At 44.6% G+C, this 18658-nt stretch overlaps 1 protein-coding gene across 3 annotated transcripts in view; it reads right to left on the minus strand.

Annotated features, from left to right (window-relative positions):
* The window catches only part of SYN3 (synapsin III), a 264723-nt gene that overhangs the window by 19717 nt on the left and 226348 nt on the right, over positions 1-18658 (minus strand). For all 3 annotated transcript variants that reach the window (XM_049822562.1, XM_049822561.1, XM_049822560.1), the window contains 3 exons: positions 17484-17546; positions 7723-7865; positions 2787-2861 (listed from right to left, as the gene is read on the minus strand). In XM_049822562.1, coding sequence (XP_049678519.1) covers positions 2787-2861; positions 7723-7865; positions 17484-17546 — 281 coding nt within the window. The remainder of the gene's footprint in view (positions 1-2786; positions 2862-7722; positions 7866-17483; positions 17547-18658) is intronic.

Genomic DNA, 18658 nt, shown 5'->3' on the forward strand with positions numbered 1-18658 from the left:
GGGCATTGCTTCTAGCCAGGCAGTCCCATCACGTGGACCAGGCACTGTTTTGTTAGAGGGAGAGCTACAGGCTGCAGCCCTTTTCTCTAGCCGTCCCAGGATGGGAACGTGAGCTGGTGCCCCCTTAGCTATCCCGACGCCAGAGGAGGAGAGAGAATGACAAGAGGCATATTATGGGGGGACCGCATCCCCCCGCTGTGGAAACGAGGAGGGAATGAGGTGGCCTGGTTTTATTTCCTGTGCAGCTGTGCCGCAGTCCTGACCATTTCAATAAAAATAATCTCAGAACAGCAGATCTGTAAGCAGGACTATGACAAGATGCGGAGAGGGGAGGGAAGGCCACGGTCTCATGAAAATGCTGACATTTTGCAGACCCTACAGGGACTGGGAAAAGAGCTGTTCTGGCCAAAGAACAAGCATACGTCCTTGAAGCCAGACAGAGTCCCCATAGCTTGACAGTATAATGATCAACTTGTGCGAACACAATGTCTGTGGGAAGAAACAAGAATATGGCTTATATGACTACCGGTGCTCTCTTATCCCTAATGAGGCGACCAAGCAGATACGCCCCAGCCCCCCTGAGGAAAACAACCTGAAGAGGAGTCACTAGCATAAGGAGGAGGAGAACTATGGACCCCACGAGCCAGGCAGGAGGCACGGCAAGCCCCCCTCGTGCACTGCTGTGGCCCCACACCCTAAGACACCGTGGTGGGAACCACCTCTCTTCCTGAGGGACGTCTCTAGGTGTTTGGGTTCAGCAGCCAAGCTCAGGGAATTGTTGCCCGTGCCAGAGACCCTGATAGCTACACGTCTTCAATGTTGCTGGCCCTCGGTGAGCACTGGGAGGCGTCAAGGTTGCTGGGCTGGACAGAAGAGCGTATTTATGCATATGCGTCAGGGTAGCATTTGCAGAGGATTTACTGCAATGTTGCCTAGTATTACCTGAACTTGTCAATCCTTTGGGCTACTGTTCAATACAGTAGGTACTTCAGGTTGCTGCTACTCATCAGAACATTTCAGCACACTCCTGCCATGTTGCATGCACTGACGACTCATGGATTTCAACGGGATTTGTTGCATTTATGGCTGGATGAGGCTAGAGTGGTGAATTGTGGTACTACAGTTATAAAATGAACCTTCAAAATGCAGCGTGGCAGGCTGGCAGGAGCCTGGGTTTTAGTCCTACAACACTGCAATGAGGGAATGTCTACCCTTTGTCTCTCTAGCTTTAGCTGTGTTAAAAACAACTGGGATGCATAATAATGTGCAGTTCCCACAGTCCTATTAGGGTCTTGCAGAGTCACCTTCAGCATCTGATTTGGGGCTTGGCTTGGCTTCCCTGTTTCACAGAAGTAAAGGTGCAGCAGGGACCTTAGATGATCACTTGCACAACTCTTGTACCCAAAAGAGGAGACATTTCTTTAATCTGGTCCAAAAGAGTGCAGAGATACCCCATCTCCTCCAGGCAATCCATTTCTGTGCTATGCAATCCTTACCATTAGGGAATACAGGAAATATTCAAATGAACCTTTTCTACTATAATTTAAGCCCATTATTTCTTACACTACAGTACTAGTAATATAAGGAGTGAGTAATGCCCTATTAGTAGCCTTTTAGATATTTGAAGAGCTTGTGCCCTGTAAGTTTTTTCATCTTTAGATTGAAGTGGTGCTCAGCTTGTGGACAACTTCTTCCAGCTCTGTGACAGCTAATGAAGGAAAGTGAACCTCTGCACTCCAGGCGTAGATTCATTATGCATGAGTCTACACCTCTACTGGAAAAATATCAGTGGTCTGCTAGCTGAAAAAGGCGGAAAAATTTTTCAATTGTTTGCAATTTTTGCATGCTTTTCTCATAGGCTGATTATGTTTTCTTTGAGTGTTCCCTTTATTGTCCTTTGGGCTTTCTGCAGCTCCTTGCTATCTCTCTTCAGATGTGGTGCCCAAACCTGGACAGACTCAGAATTAATCGTGATCCTGACAAATTGGAGGTATAATATGAAAAAATCTTAGATTCACTAGGGATGAGTGCCTACATGTGATCTATGGATTCTATAAATCTATGAATAATCTACTTAAATACGATGGAGAAGAAGTGACTTGATAGCAGTTCTGCAGAATACAGTTTAGGAGTTACAGCAAAACTTAAGTTACCACGTCAACAATGTCATGCAGTTGCAGTATTAGCAAATATCACAGTGATTTGAATATAGGAAGTACAATCTGCAAATTTTAGTCTGTAAAATGCTTGAGGCAATTCCTTCTGCTGTGTTCAGCAGTGAGAAGACCTTAGCTAAAACAGTGTCCACTTTGGGGAGACTAATGCAAAAAAAGTGCTTTCAACACTTCAGCTGACAGATTTTTCCCTCTGTTGAGCAGAAGAAAAACACTTTTCAGTGTCTGCCTCTCATTAGTAATGTACTTAGAATAACTTCTTGTTACTTCTTGTTTTGTGCTGTGACCTTTCTGATTTTATCCGTACATGTTTGTGCTCATGTGCTTGACCTTAGCATGCTGGTCTTGTTTCCTGTGGCTACATTCACTAAAGATCTAATGATTTAGCAATGTTGGTCTCTAGTTGTACTTCCAGTCTGTTCTCCAAAATAGGACAGTTTGCCTTTGTGTCCTTAGTATTTTTTTAAGGAAACACTCAGTCTTTTAAACTCCTTTATCCAGCCTCCTGGGAGACCTCACTTACCATTTCCCTCAATTAACCAAAGTCTGAAACACAATTCCTCCCTTCTAACCCAAGAATAGCTAATACTGTCTTGAAACCCTCTTCCTTACCTCTCTGTCATTGCGATCTGTTCTAGCATCGCAGAACCTGTGTTTGCCTTCCAGTTTCCAGAGATGGATGTCCTCCTAGGAAAACAAACCAAAAACATAACCAGAACATGAAAATACACTCCTGCCCCATCCTCCCTCATACTGTAGTCCTTATTCTTGACTCAGTCCTTGTACAGGAGGGGATGAGGCGAGGTTTCTTCCTTACAGAAGCCTTTGCAAATCCTGCCTCAACAACACTCCATACAGTATATGTTGTTCAGACTCATGAAAAACTGAATGAGGAGTTAGACAGGGAAATCTCCAAGGAATCTTGAGTACACATCAGGCTCTGTGAGTGCTTACTTTCTTTATACATCAGGCCCAGGAGAGCTGAAATGTCTGTAGAAGATCTCTGGGATAATCACCTTTGTGTTCTGCAATGGGTAGCATCCTCCGTCCATGGAAGAGCGACTCTCCAGGCAAACATCTGCCTGAGCAGCTTCATAAATGTCAGCTCTGACATTCTGGGCCTCCTTAACTTTGATTTCAATTGTACTGGTGTCATAGAATGTATGATTATACCCTCTTTTCACTGACTTTTCATTGACCTCTCTGTGGCTCAATGTGTCTGGACTTGGAAAATTTATAATTGCAAAATTGTTGGAGTCTTGTTAGCTGCAACTGATGGTTAATTTCCAAAAAAGGTACTGTTGCTGGCAAATCCTGGGTTTCACCATCATCCATCAAGGGACAAAAATTTTCCTTTTCTTCACCTTAGGCACAAGGCAAACCTTGGACAGCCTGCTGTGACAATACTGTGCAGATAACCCTGGCATAGTGTACAAGCTAGCACAAGTCAACAAGCTGACAGGATACATCCAGGCAGAGTCTCCTTGCCAAAGAAGATTTAGGTAGAGATTTATGAGGGGAGTATGAAGTGTGATCCAACACTTCAACATGAGGTTTTGGGAATCCTCGCTGCCAGTTCTCTCACCTTTTCAACAAGATGTGGAAAAGAGACTGAACTTGCAAAACTATGTGAAGCAGTGGTAATACTGATGTCCTGCTAGACTATAAACCTGGATCGTTATAGCTGACTACCTAAGGTTCCCCTTTACTCTGGTGAGGGACAGCCTGCAGTCCTTTTTCCATTCCTCTTCTATAGTGGTATGTAGAGGTCCTGTGAAATTTAAATGGTCTTTGTAACCATATTTAAAGGAGTGGGAGGGGGGCCAAGGGAGCATGATTACTGTGTTGAATAACCGTGTTTCTGTATAGTTGACTCTTGTCCCTTGTTCCCTTCACCCAACATCCATCTTCCTGCCCTACTTCCTAAGCAAAAGAATGGATTCCTCCTCAAGCTTTGACTGTTATGACTGCTTTGATGGTCTGTAAGGTCAGTGTTAAACCCTCAGCCTCTCTTTTTCTTTTGACATGGGATTCTTAGGATTACGTTTTTCAGTTCTGCAATGGGAAGAGCCACTCTTTATTAACATTTAGGTTCAGAAAATTGCCCTGCAGTGGCAGATGGCATCCAGAATCCCATTAGTACTGATGAGAACTCCTGGAGTCTGATTAGTGGCAAGATGATTGGATATCAATGTTTAAAAAATGTGGCTGGCATACCAAATGTAAGCAGCTGTGTTGTCCCTAAGAAAACCAAACCACAGCTATATGGTTTTACAAGGAAAATTGATGTGGGAAAGCTCCCAAAATTAGAACTCTGCTCTAGCTGTTGGGCTGATTGGTTTGACTTGTTTATGCCTACCCATCTCCAGCAAATACTGGGCATAAGTTATAAAATATTTCTCTCAGCTGTATCCTTAACTTTCCTGTTAGGGAACTTTCCTGCTTAAAATAGAAAAGCTTCGTTTGAAGCCCTCCGGACCAGTGACCAAATTCCTACACCCTAGCCTCTGTCAAGATCACCCCTGCCAAGCATGTCTGAGCAGTTCATGTGTCAAGTGTGCCAGCAAATTCTTCTTCTTCTTTTTTCTTTCCCTTTTTATATTCAACCTGAATACAGGAAGGAGACTGAAGACAAAAATCTTTCCCTAAAGATGCTCTGCCTCAAACCCCATTTCTCTCAGGGAATGAAAGTCAAAGCGCTTGCAATCATCCTAAACATCAGGGTGCCACAACAGTGTACAGTCAGTACCTTAAAGAAAAGGGCCCCAGGCTTTTAGGGATCAGTTGATGAAGCAGATCTGTGACCGAGACACCTTCAGCATTGCTTAGGATAAGTGGATAGACTAGCAGATCATGGGCTGTTGGTGTCCTATACTCACCATCTCCAAGCTGGTCCATTTCAGTCTAAAAGTAGCTCTAGTTTAGACACATTTGGTGTTGTAACCCCTGCAGAGCATATTGAACTGCATTTGAGGTGACAAGATCAGAAGTCACGCTCATGAAACTAGAAAGGAACGGATATCACCCTCTTACTAAGAGCTGGTGGCAAGGAATATCCCACCCCTGAAAGTCAGCAGCTCCTGGCTTCATTCAAAGTGAACACTATTTCATGAGTCTTAACTGGAAATAATCCCTCTGTTTGCCCGCAGTTTGGGTGAGGGTGGAAGCGTAATTTCTGCACCAATTTCCCCTGCCACATGAGCAGTATTTGTATTTTCTCTTCACCAGTATTACAATGACAGTCAAATACCTTTGGTGGAATTTAAGGCATGTATCACACGCTGCTTATCTGCTGTTTTGAGACTGGCCCAAGGCATGGGCTAAGTAGGTGTTTGTTAGTAGTGTAAATCTGGAGTCACTGCACTGAAGTCAATGGGAAACTGAACTCAAGCCTTGGGTCATGGGCTGGAAGGAAGTGCATTGAACATCTGGGGTGGGGAGGAATGCATGAGTCACCCTGCAGCATCCTCCCTCTGGCAGATGCTTGGTGCAAAGTAAACATGTTCTGGAGAATTTCGGTACAGTCTTTTCTCAGAAAGAAGGGGGCTTGTAAAATCTATATGTGTGGGTGAAGGTATAAAAACACTGGGAAGATTCCATGGCTCACAGATCAAAGCAATTCACTTAGTATGACACTACTGCAGATGCTGTAATTGCCTTTGAGGCTGAGATTTGCTAGCATGACTAATGATTTTGAGTCTTCTATTTGAGACACCAGTGAGACCTCTGATATTTTGGGTGCTTTTACCTCTGTCCTTGGACACAGTAGGGACTTATTTATAACATAGAAATAACCTTCTGTTCTGTCTGATGCTGGGAGAGAGGAACAGCCCCCGATGGGACTGACTATACTGCTCTCCCAAGCTTACATCCATAAATGGCTCTCTCAATATAAGTCAACCTTCTGGGTTAGCAAGTCGCTGGGTGAATTTTGCTGTTTGCTTTCTTTGCTAATAAACTTCATTTCTCATTAAGGTGTTTCCCATTCATGTCTGTTTTCATGTGAAAACATTTTTCATTTAGCAAACAATTGTTTGCGCAGCTATATTCCCAAGTGGGATTAGCTCTTAGTGCGACTGCTTTCTTTCCTCAATCATCTGGTATTATTTCTGATCCCTGTCTGGATGAGTGCGAATAATAAATGGGGAAAGGATACGGTCAGGCTAACAGGGCCTTTGTTTCACTTAGAGGCAGGCTGGGAGCAGGCTCTGGAGCCAAGGCTGGTTAGGTTGGCAGGAATAGGGAATTTTAATTGATATTTTAAACCTTCCTTCCTTTGGCCAATTTGAGCCAGACTCCCTGAGATGTTAATGTAATATTAGGCAACTCTGCTATTGTTGACCCAATCAGATTTAAAACAAATTTTATCTCATTGGGTTCACATGAAGTAGCTGAGTGTCCCACAAGTCCTTCCCATGAAGAATGTGACCAGTCGTTATCTAGTTTACTTAAATACCTCTGTGTTAGGAATCCAACTGGGAATTTTAGGTGGCTATAGCTGAAAAATATGTGATGTTGTACATTTGATTATCTTATTTAACTATGTTTCGCCAGAACTACGGCCTCGGGGTTTGTAAACACGGACCCAAAACTCACAGTGTTGTGGGTGTTAGGTAACATATGAAATTTATGTGGTGACCTGAAGAATGTACTGCTGGAGCTGTCTACTTATGCAGAATTTTGTGGCTGGATAAGAAGCTTCTGGAGAAGCTGTGCTATTTGGCTTTTCTCATCTACTGGTTTGCAGTAAGAAGAAACAGGTGTCTTTCTGATTCATGTGGTTACATCTTTAACTGAGCTTGACGACTACTGAAGTTTGGCTGAATGCTTTTTAATATTTTTAAACATACCAGTGTTGAGGGTTGTCTTCATGCCACCTCCCTCACTACCCCACGGGGCGGGGAGGAGCTTTGGGGCACCCACAGAAATGTCTCTCCTTCTCCTTTCCCTCCTTTGTACGCTTCAAGGAGCACACATGCAAAATGCCCCCAGAAACCCTGCATGCTGGCCAGGCTGAGGCCGTTCATACCCGGTGCTGTGCGCTCCTCGTGGCCTCATGTGCTTGTGGTGCCGTGATCTCCAGCTGGGGAGAGGATGGGGTGTTGCTATGGGTCGGACACGGTAGGATTCCATGAGTTACAGCTGGCTCAATCTTTTTTATTGTTTCCCGCAGGTGGGAAGGGGTGGGTTCAGTTCCCACTAGAGGGTATGGGGAGCTGGAGGATTTTGCTGGGAAAGATGAGCCCTTTGACAACAGGAGGGAGAGGTGATAGGTGATGGCAGAGCACAGTTGTTATAGTGGGAACTAACTGAATCTCAGAAACAGGTAGAGAGAGGTTTACCTTCCAGAAACAATGAGCTGATGGTGAGTAATGGAGAAGATGACCGGTGGATGAGGGATCTGGGTTCAGAGGTGGGAGGAGAACAGAAGGGCTATTCTTCAAGGAAATTAAGTCAGCTTCCTACTCCTGCCCAGAGCAGACGCCGACTGAATCACATCCACAGCACTGTCTCCCCCCGTCTCACTCCGGCATAGCCACGCACTCACATGTAAGCCTTGTAGTTGCTGCCGATTTTCTGGATTCGGATGTCGTACTTGGAGTCAATGAACGGCTCGGCGGTGGCATAGGTTTTTGCCATGGCTACTATGCTGGCCATGTCGCGGAAGTCGTGCTGGTTCTCAACTTTGACCTTGATTGCCAAAATCCAGTGCAAAAGTGACAAGGGCAACAAGAACAGGAATACTTTGTGAGCAGAAATCATCTCCGCGCCTGAATAGCACAATGTCAGTTAAAACCCCCACAGACGGAGCTGAGGACAGAGCAGGGATTGTGTGATTGAAAGACAGAAGTTCCCCGGACCAACCCAACCCAGAACAGATCAACCCCTTTCTCCTTCCTCATGCACAAGCCCTGGTAAACGTGGCACCAGGGAGGCAGCTAGACCTTTGCCCAGATGGCTCTTGCTAATGCTCATTGCTTTTATGACGCTTCAGAAAAGTATTTGATCTCTTAAGGGGCATTACTTCATTCCAACATTGGAACTGCTATTTCCCATATTGGGATGGATGAAAACCGAGTATTTTGGGTGGTCAGGAAATAGAAGCCAATGCCAGGAAATCAACAAGAGTGCTGGTTGTCTGCCACCTCTAGGCTTCAATTCCCTGGCATTTCATGTTAGCCCCTTCCAGACTTTCTTTGAGAAGCGGTGCAGGTCTCCCGGCTGGAAGCAAGCTCTGAAGGAAAAGGATGTCTCTGAGGGAGCCTGTGATTCTCAGGGAGATTTGTGTGAGCGTGATGCCATGGGCACGTGTGCGGGACAGCTGGTTGGGTGTTAGACTTGAGTTGCACTTGGAAATGTGCAGGGGGGGAGGGCAGTGGCCTATGAACTGGAGTTTTTCTGAGAAGCTGGCTTTTCACAAATTTGTATTCAGTTATGAGAAATGCTCTGTATCTAATCCAAAAAAAAGAAGAAAAAAAACCCTGAAGAAAACAGGACCAAAACAGTAGAAGCTCTAATGATATGATCAAACCTCTACAAAAGCTCATTGATTTGGAAGGGGAAAACTGAACAAGCAGGTAACGAGAACATAGTGGACAACTTCACCTCATTCATACTATCAACCACAGCCTTTAGTCTATTGGCAAAAACTTTATTGATGCATCAGAGAAACCCGTGCAAGTCTTGTTCCTTAGAGCTGGACGGATGCAGGAAGGGTGGGTTAATTGGTGGAAAAAAGACCAACACTGCGTGAAAAGGGTGAGCAAGTGAGTGACTTTCTTTATGTATTACCTACACTTTGTAGTTTGGTAACACTTCGAGACCACAGTTGGGGATTGTAATCCTGCTTTGCTAAGTGTCTACTTGCTCGTGACAACCGGTCAGTCTCTGCCCTAGAAGAGCTTCCCAGTTGCGTCACTGTGTGTGTTAAAGGAGGGTGATGCCAGACTATGTGGAGCCAGCTGAAGGAAATGTGTACAATGGTATTTGGTGTTTCTTCGCAAAGAACAAACAAGTGGCTTTACATATCTGCCTTCAACCATGAGAGGGCAGGAGCCATCTTCACTAGAGAACAGAGGACAAGCTTGTTGCTAACCTGTTTTACTCTGTTTAGATGGTTTTCTGTAAGCACCAGCCGCAACATAAGCCAAAGATGCAGCCACATCCTGATGCAGAAAAGCTCTTGAGAACTGGACAGGTTGTGGGGAAGATGAAAAGTGCAAGTAGTTTGACCCATGACCATTTCTAGATGCCTGAATAATAAGAAAAAAGACTTAGTCTTTGCTTCTCCTTTTGCCAAATGCCAAATATCCCTAGTCCTCCTCCCTTTTGCTAGGGTGAGGGCTGTGTTCTCGCTATTCAGGGACTGCTGAGAAAAGGAGCAGAGGAAGAGACTGTGGGGTGGGAGGGTAGGAAAAAAAAGGAAATAACAAACACAAAGGGGAAATATAAAGGCAACCATTGCATGTCATCCAGGAGGAGCAGCCTTGCTCTGGGCTGTGTTGTTCCCCTCTATGTCTGAGCGGGGCTGCGTTCGGTGCTGGCTGCTCCTGGTGCGGCAGGGCAGGGTGAGGTGGTAGGAAAGCCCCGGAGGCAGCGGGGGGAAGCAGGAGAGGGGAGCATCTCCCATGGGGGGAGCCCCCAGCCTGGGCACGGCTTGCAAAATACCAGGGGGAACAATGCGGGCTTTGTCAGGGCTGGGTACTTTTGTTGCACAGATAAGAGCTGCGCTGGGTTGAATGACATCAAGTGAGAGCGTCCCACCCAGATGAGATGATCCCAGGAGGGACTGCACGGGCAGGCGACGCACAGTGTTATGACATATTCTCCCGGACCCTTTTGGCAATGGGAAAAGACAAAAGCCATTATATAATGACCTACTTGGAACAAGGACGTTTGTGGGATCTGAAACAAAGTGCTACGCTTGTGCAACAGATGTCTTTGGGCCCCGGCTGAAACGTTTGCATTCCCAGCCCAGGAACATTTTTCCCGGAGGCAGAGGAAGGGATGCTGCTTCCCTCTCCAGACTGGAATTAGACCGTATTGTTATTGCTAGAAAGGAGTTGTATGCTTGTCTCGTTAAATGGGATTTTCCCTCAAAAATACAGCATGCTATGGAAAGGAAGGGTCCATTTCTTCCTCCTCTCCATCGCCCCCCTCCCTATGGGGGAGAGAGAGAAAGCACTTGAAGGTGTTTTTTTCCAATGAGCCTGAGGATTTTTGGCTGGGTAAATAAAGAGGGGGGGACTCAGCGAGGACACAAAGTAAGAAATGAAAAACAAAGAAGATGACTCCCACAGTGCTACACCACTGCACAATCCTCAGGAAACAGCTCTGCCATCTTACCTGGCCTGTGCCAGAGCCCTTTCCATGGACTTTTCAGAGAAAGCAACTCACAGAGGTCCCCTTTTAGGAGATCATGGCCTTATTTCCTACCCGGCATCAAAACAATCACCAAAGCTGAAATCTGAGCCACTGTTTGTTAATTGTTAGAGCTGGCCAAATTTGACAAAACAACAGCCGTGTCCTGGGTTAACTCTGGTTTAGCCCAGGCTATGATTATTACTTCAGACACAGGAAGCACTAGAGTTACAGTCAAATTAGATTTATTTTCCTGCCTTATCTATCAAGTCCACCATTTTATTAGCTTTCCACTTTTAAATTTTGTATAATTCATTTTCTCCTGCCTTGTAACCCTTTTACATGTCAATAAAATATCCATTCTCCTAATAGGAGAAAAAACCCTAGAGATAACCAAAGACAGGGTGGATGTAGTGTGACAACAGAGGGCATTATTCAAGACCAGGCTGTTAAAAACCATCTAGAGCGAACAGTTACCAATTTACCTAATAAAGAATAAATCTGTCTTCTAAAATGGCAGGTTGGCCAATGCGTGAAACTGAGAAAAGAAGTTGGAAAGAAATCAACAGGAAGCCAATTCGCTCTCTCAATTCCCCCCCGCCCCAACCTCAACAGGAAGCCATTTTTCTCTCTCTCTCTCAATCCTCTCCCCCCCAACCCCCCCAAACCTTCTTAGGATAAATGCAATATCCCATTAGCTGCACAGAGGAGTGCAAACAGCAAGTGCAAACACAGCCCCTGCCCTGGTGGCCTGTTTGCTTAGCTGTACTGGCTGTTTGAGCAGCAATAGACTCATTCTGGAGGCATCAGCTGCTGTTTGCTGTAGCGGTTTAGTGACCTGTTGTGAAGAGTTTGGGCCAGTATGTTGACAAATGCCTTTTCTGAGGAAGAAAGCTCTCTGGGATAGTCCCTGCTTTTTTTCTGGCTCTTTAACTCCGGTACTGGCCGTGCCCTAGCACGCTCCCTGTTGCTGCACTGGAGAGGGGAGTCTGGCTGGATCCCTGGGGATGTGCCCACATAGATGTGACCGTCCCTTTGCCCTGTGGTGGCATCTCAGAGGCTGATACTACGTGACCTGCAGCTGGTGCCCGTTCTCATCCTCAGCCTGCCCAAGAGGCACTGATCTTCCTGTCCTTGGCAGGAGAGCAATCCGAGGGACAGATCAGGAAGAAATGCTTCTGCCCCGTCCCTGCTGTGGACCTTCTTTTGAGGCCTTCCCGCAAGACAGGATTTTGGACGGTGTGTCCTGACATTGTTAAAAACCTGCCATGGATACTTGCCGGGCAGTCTGAGTCACCCCTGAGATCTGCGTGAGAACAGGTTCCTGCAGTGAGGGACCTGGGTAGAGATTTCTGCTTCTTCTGTCTCGTTATTCCTGAATCTACCGCCTCTTGTATATCCCAGATATTCCTGGACACCGGGGTCCCAGGGCTGCGGCACTCCTCTCTCATCTTTAGCCTAAGCACTGCAAGGTATTGCCTCACAGTCCCCTTTTGCTTTCATTAGTTACGTGGCCACATGAAAAAATAGTCAGCCAGCCAAAGTGGCATAATTATAGTAATCTGCTAGGGCTGCCCTTGCCTTGCCTCTCTGAGTGTCATCCAGAGTTAACTCTGCCTTACAGGTTAAACCCACACCACTTTGGAGATGGCTTGCAAAAGCAGTTTCTGTGTCCAAACTGGGGTTAGAGGCAGGTTCAGCTGGCAGGTAAGTGTCCGAGGCTGAGCCAGGGCCAGGCTCGGTAACGTGGTGTTTAACTGAGTCTTGGTAGGCTTGTGAAAATGCACAGTCTGGGTACTTTCTGCCAGAGGAACTGGTGTGGCCACATAAAACTTGTGATTTTTTTGTCCATCTCGACGTGCACTTAGCCCTTCTGTAGTGACTTTACCATTTTGGGACAGCAGGTCTTCAGGAATGACTCTGCACAGAGGGTTTCCTGAGTCTCCCCTTCCTTCTACCCAAATTATACTCATCTTCTCAGAAAATACCCAATCCAACCATCACACATTCCGTTTAGGCCTAACTTTGACACACCTCAAAATAACAACAGAGTCTGCATTTCCTTATTATCCCCACAATGAAGGTCTCCAGATGTTACGCTGCTTTTATTGCATTAAACCTTATAATCCCTACTAACTTCCTAACAAAGAGCTTCTCTCAGCCCCAGGTCTTGGCGGTTTTGGTCCCTGGTGGGGATCCCCCGGATCAGTCACCATTTTCTGTGTCCAGAGAAAGCTTTCAGACTGATGTGCAAGAAATGGGGATGCTTTTGCTATTTTCAAGATGGGTGGTACCTCCTCACTCATGAGTCAGTGGGAACGCAGTGATTGGGCTGCTCTGTTGTGAATGTTACATGTCAAGTCATTATTTGTCCTCTGTAAAAGAAAATATTTGCTCCTTGACAAACCAAGGCAGCCCTTTCCCCTTCCTTTCCTCTTTAGCATGCTGGATTTTTCAAAGCTCTCACTTTTGGAACATTCTATTTCCAGTCCCGCGAGAGACAAGGTGACGAGCTGTCCTTCCTGATAAAAAGCTTGCAGTATTTTTACATTACAGAGTGGGTCTGTTTAGTTTGTGCTATATTTATACCAGGGGAAAAAAAAAGTAGAGAAGTCTTTCCCATCCAGTAAGAGAGAAAATAACTCTGACCATGTTATTATGAACAACAAGTTTTTCTTCTACAATGTAATAAATTCATCTGAGCCAGGATTTGTACTGGGGAGGTGTTTTCATAATTATGGGGCAGGAGGGGACAGGAGGTGACTCTTAAACTGGCCTAATTAGAGAGGTCTAAAAATAAAGTAAGAGTAGCAATATATATATATTTATTAAATTTATATAAATATATATAAAGCTACATGAACAGATACTATTTTTCCTCTCTTTGCAGATCTGGCAGTTGTTTCCTTCTCATGTTCTGATCAGGAAGAGGTGAAGAGGCTCTTTGAGTGTATTTGCAGTGCTGGGCTCTGTTCCTAGGGCACTTTAGGGTCATGTTAGCACACAAATGGCAGATATTAACACACTCAGAGCTTTATTCTTTTCCATGGGCTCTGGCATTATGAGATCTGGAGTCAGGAAGAAGTGTTATTCCTTTCTCACTGTAGTGCTCACCCTATTCAACAGAGACCCCCAATCACTTCTGGGGTAGGTAGGCTCAAGCTGCACAATGCTTAAAAATGCCTTGACCTCTTAGGAACTGCTGGGTGAACCATGCACAGGGACATCTCTTCTCACTGTCCATCCATGGCTTCCCTGGAAGAGTCCTTGAGTGCTGTTGACCCCATGAGCCTGGGCAACTTAAATACAACATGAGAAAGGTCATTCTCTGCTGACTCCATTATCTAAGCAGTATTTCTACAGATATTTTATTTGTATTGATACTGTGTTGGACCAGCAGCACACAGAGCACTTGTTATGATCTTGCAGTGCCAGCAAAATATGAAGTGACTCCTAATTTTGGGAAGGGGATAATGATGGTCATGGGAGGGGCTGTGGGGCATATATCCTGGTTTTAGATGAGAAGATTGTCTGCGGCCCCTTTGTCTCTCTGGGTGAAGGCTATTCCTGCTGTCTCTGTTCAAGTCAGTAGAGAGGTTGTTGTTTCTGGATTTCTCAATGGAAATTTCAAAAGATGCCTTTTATTGTAAATTTGGGTTTTTTTCATCTCCACCTGCAACTTACATGCATGCATAACTTGGCAAGAGCATTTCTATCACTAATGGTATACTGCCACCCCTTTTGGTTCTGACCCTGAATACTAACTGTTCCTCTTCCAAGCTAAAGACAGTCAATAAAGCCTGTTTCTTGCAAGTCCTAACATGGTTATTTTTCATTTTAGCTTTGAGGATTCTCTGTTCAATTCTCTGATTAAAAAATGTGGTGAGTGAATTTTGTGAAAATGTTGTGAAAACAAACAATATGTGAAAATGAAAGTCTATTATAATTATGCTCTTTCTAGCCATTTTTGCAAAATAACAAACACTCAGCACTTCTTATAGTGTCAAGAGCATTATGAACATGAATTAGCAATAAGTATCAGGTAATATAATTCCTCTGGTCTGTAACACAGAGAAACTGAAGAAGAACTGTGAAATGACACAAATCTCCCTGCAAGTCAATGGTGGAGCTCTTTGGGGAAGATGCCTTTTCTATGTCCAGAGTTTTTCTGGCTCCTGGCCACTGCCTCAGTTCAAATAAAGAATAGCAGTGTCTGGACTTCCCATCTTTACTCTTTCTTCTAAGTCCTGGTGCATCCCATTTCATGTGATTTTATCATTAATAACAAGAAAAATGTAAGTACTTCCTTGACAATTTCTGCTGGTAATGATATTGTAATCTGAACGCTCCCATCCTTTGAAGCACCCATTGCAGGTACAAATACGTGGCTCGCTATCTTGGCATCGTTTATTGCAGTAAGTACTATTTTTAATACTCACATGTGTACTTTGGCTAATAGGTTGGTTATTTTATCCTTTGTTTCTTCTGCTTTTATGCAAAACATGACCTGATGCAGGTGCTTTATTAACATTTACTTTCTTACACTCATCTAAACCAAAAGCAAACCTCTCTCTCTTCATATTACGTATATTTCACAGCTAAAGACCTGCTATTTCCTGCTATCATCTCTACTTCTGAAGACCAATGGAAAGAAATCCTTTAGCTCTTTGTAATCTCCTTATCATCATTGGTTATTGCTTTTACATTATGATGGTTAAAACCACTGTTATGTCTCCTGGAATCTTTCCTCTTTTGAATCACTTAATTGGAGGTTTGATTTTTATTTTTATTTTTTTACCTGTAGGTGTTACTTTCCTAGTATACCCATAGTTCTGCTTATCTGTATTTCTTATGACATTTTCTGTGGTTTCTTTCTGTCACTCCCACTTGGAATTGAACCCTATTGTCTTCAACATGAAACAAATTCCTGTTACTTGTCTTTTAAACCAACCGACTTGTTCTTTATTTTATTTTCACTTTCTCTGTTCTCTTTTTGCTCTATGTAATGAAATGCCGTGGGACTTCAAGAAGACTAATTTAATCAGTCTCAACTTCCCTTCAGGCTGCTTGTGGCTGGAGAAGAGCCCTAACTAAAACCATAAGGTCAACAACCCTTCCTTCCTGCACCTTCCCCATCTACTGAACAGAGCACCGTTGAAACTCGGTGACCAAATCCACATCCACACTTTGCTAGTAGTCCCTGATTTCATAATGGACTAAAGTAAACTTGGCCTCAGACTAATTCTTTCTTCCAAGATGCTGGCTGTCAGCCTATCTCCATCTGGAACGACTTCCTAGATATGCCCGTTGTACCGCTGCGTACAATTGTGCTTGGAGTTTGAATAGAAACTTTCTTCCTCTATAACTTATGACAGCAAAAATCAACATCATTAAAGAATAAAATGGGAGGGAAAGTGAGTGGTGGAAGAAATCTGGTGTCTGGTGCAGACAATAGCTAAATATTCTGCTGAGAGTTTTGTCTGGAAACGCTGTTAAGATTGGGGTTCTTTTCTCTGATTCTACCCTCATTTCTCTAGCCACCGAGGGTCTTTTGTGCATGAGAGAGACACATGAAGCCCTCCCTACATTACAGGTCAAATTGCAGAGCAGTCAGAGAGATCCAGGATTGCAGGGCCTCAAGGAACTTGAAACCTTTCCTCAGGGAGAGTTTTCTTCCTCCTGGTTTGTCCTGGTTGGATTTTGCTAATGAAATCCTTCCTAGGGACATGTTCAGTTGCTCGCTCTACGAGCAGCTATAGGCTGTCCACATGTACTCTTAATTCAATAACACCTCTGCCTGTTTAATATACACAGCACCAATATTTTAACAAACATTTCCTGCTTATTTAAATGTTTGTGCTTTGATGCTGAAAGCCAACTCCACCACTGGCCCAGGGATCTGAGCCCACTTCCTCGCCGGCAGCTACCATCCAGACAGGGGAACGTTGCAACCAAAGCAAGAAAGATTATGAGAGCTTCCATGTGCAATCCAGAAAGCCAGAAAGGGCTTCTGTTTCCAGAGCGCAAGCAAACAAGCTGCACCAAGTTTAAGTTTGGCGTACCTATATATAATTTTCAGGCAAAGCGTGAGGCTGGGAGGAGTGTCTGCTCTAAGGAAGCACTGTACAGGGGTATCAGTTACGAAGTCCATGTACCACTCATTTAGATTCAGAGATGATGCATCAGAATTTCCTGCTTCTGAACAAATCAAGTTTTAGACAGATAGGGGATGCTTTTTTAAAAGTTTATATGCAAGAAAGAGGAGCCTAAAGTGCAGCAGGCATGTACCGGCGATGCCTCACTGAAAGGGGACCCCAGTCACCCCAAGAAACAGGGGCTGCTAATTCACTGAGGGAATAAAGATCTCAGAGAGCCTGGGAAAAACAAACAGGTCCTTCTGGGGAGTGAACTGTTTTTCAGGATTCCTTGGCAGGCAACCAGCCACTCTGCTTTGTAAGGTCTTGTTCTTCCTTGCAAGGAAGAAAAAAATAACTGAAGGGCTCCCGTTTTCTTGAATAAGGTCATCATAATGTGCTCAAAAGGACCAGTGCCACTGCTTCTCATTGTGAGAGCTATGGGGTGTAGCTGCACATTACAGGTGCTTGAATAAACAACATTACCGCTTTCAGGAGAGGAGAAAATATATAAAAGACGAGCCTAATGACTTCAGCCCAGCCAGCTTTTCCCCCACTCTTCACAACCCCCCTTCCCGCATCCCAGACAGCCTCCAGCCCGATACCACTGCCTGTCTCCGAGTGCGTGACAGAGGAAAAAGGCCTTTTCTCCCACAGGAACAGGCAGTGCAACCCAGATAGGCTGTGGGGAGGTTTAACCCCTTCGCTGGCTGGCCACACGCCATGTACGATCACAAGAATGCTGTGCCACGTATATCTATGCTGTGCCAAACATCATCTGTTTCCTGAACTATCTGTATTTTTTTTTACTTACCTTTCCCATTCCAGCATGAGCATGTCCCAGCTTGACCACTACAGGGAAATTTGGAGTTGTGAGCTGAAAGACAAAAGAAAGACCTCCTCATTAGTTATTTCTTTCCAGCCATTGTATTTGCAATAGTTTACTTCTATTTAGTAGCTTTTATCCTCTTCCTGGATGTTGATGGGAGGATAAAAAGGTCAAATAAAGATTGTCCAAGTGGTAGGACAATAAGCAAATAGCTCATCACTGGGACCCATATGATCAGAAATGGAGGCCAGGCAGAATTCCTCAGATCCGACCCACTTTTACTGCCTGATAGCAGTAACCTCTAAAACTTTCTTATTTGTTCCTGTTGCTTTTCCTATCCTGTAACATATGGATGTGTGTACACTCATATGTGTGTAAAAAAAGCTGCACTTGCAACCTTGACTAAGTGCACACTTTCAGATGCTGAAAACATCTGAATTGTGAGAAAGACAAAGGCTGTTTGTTTGGTTTTTTTCCACACAGACTGCTTTGGCCTTTAAAGTGAGTGTGAGCAGTCCTTCAGCAGCTCCCATTCCACTCCCGTCAGCAGTGGTGGGGGCAAGGAGAGAGGGAACAGGGGCCAACCCTGTCCAACTCAGAACTTCTCTAAGTTCAGGGGTAGGTATAGGGAATAATAGAAAACAAAGAAGGGTTGGAATGAGCAGTAAGAATAGAAACAATTATGCCATGTCTTCTCCCTGGCTTGTGTGGTGTTTACCTTGGGCCGGGTCCTGCCATCTGAGCCATGCAAGTGCATCTTAGCTCACACGTGGGATTTTACTTGGAGAAGTGCCTTTGCTGGACTGGTAGGAAGTGCACATGCCAGGAGTAACCAGGATACATACACCACACCTCCCCTACGTACGAGTTGGTTCCTTTCTACACCTCTGTTTGACATCCCTGTGCTCTTCATCTTGTCCTGTGCTTCTGATTCTTGTGGTCTAAATGCTATCCCTTCAGTACATAACCTGTTATTTTTTACCGCATATTTAATCTTCTTTAATGGGAATTCTTTTAAAAGACACCTTTGTCTTTACCTAAATGCCTGAAGCGATGAGCTCTATTCATTAAGCGGTTAACCTGGGGATCTGGCAATGGGAGGAAGTTGAATTTTGACAGAAAATTGGCTCTCCTATTTATTTAAGTTTGAGAATAGATAA

Source organism: Accipiter gentilis, chromosome 18 (assembly GCF_929443795.1).
Source record: "Accipiter gentilis chromosome 18, bAccGen1.1, whole genome shotgun sequence".
NCBI classification, from domain to species: Eukaryota; Metazoa; Chordata; class Aves; order Accipitriformes; family Accipitridae; genus Astur; species Astur gentilis.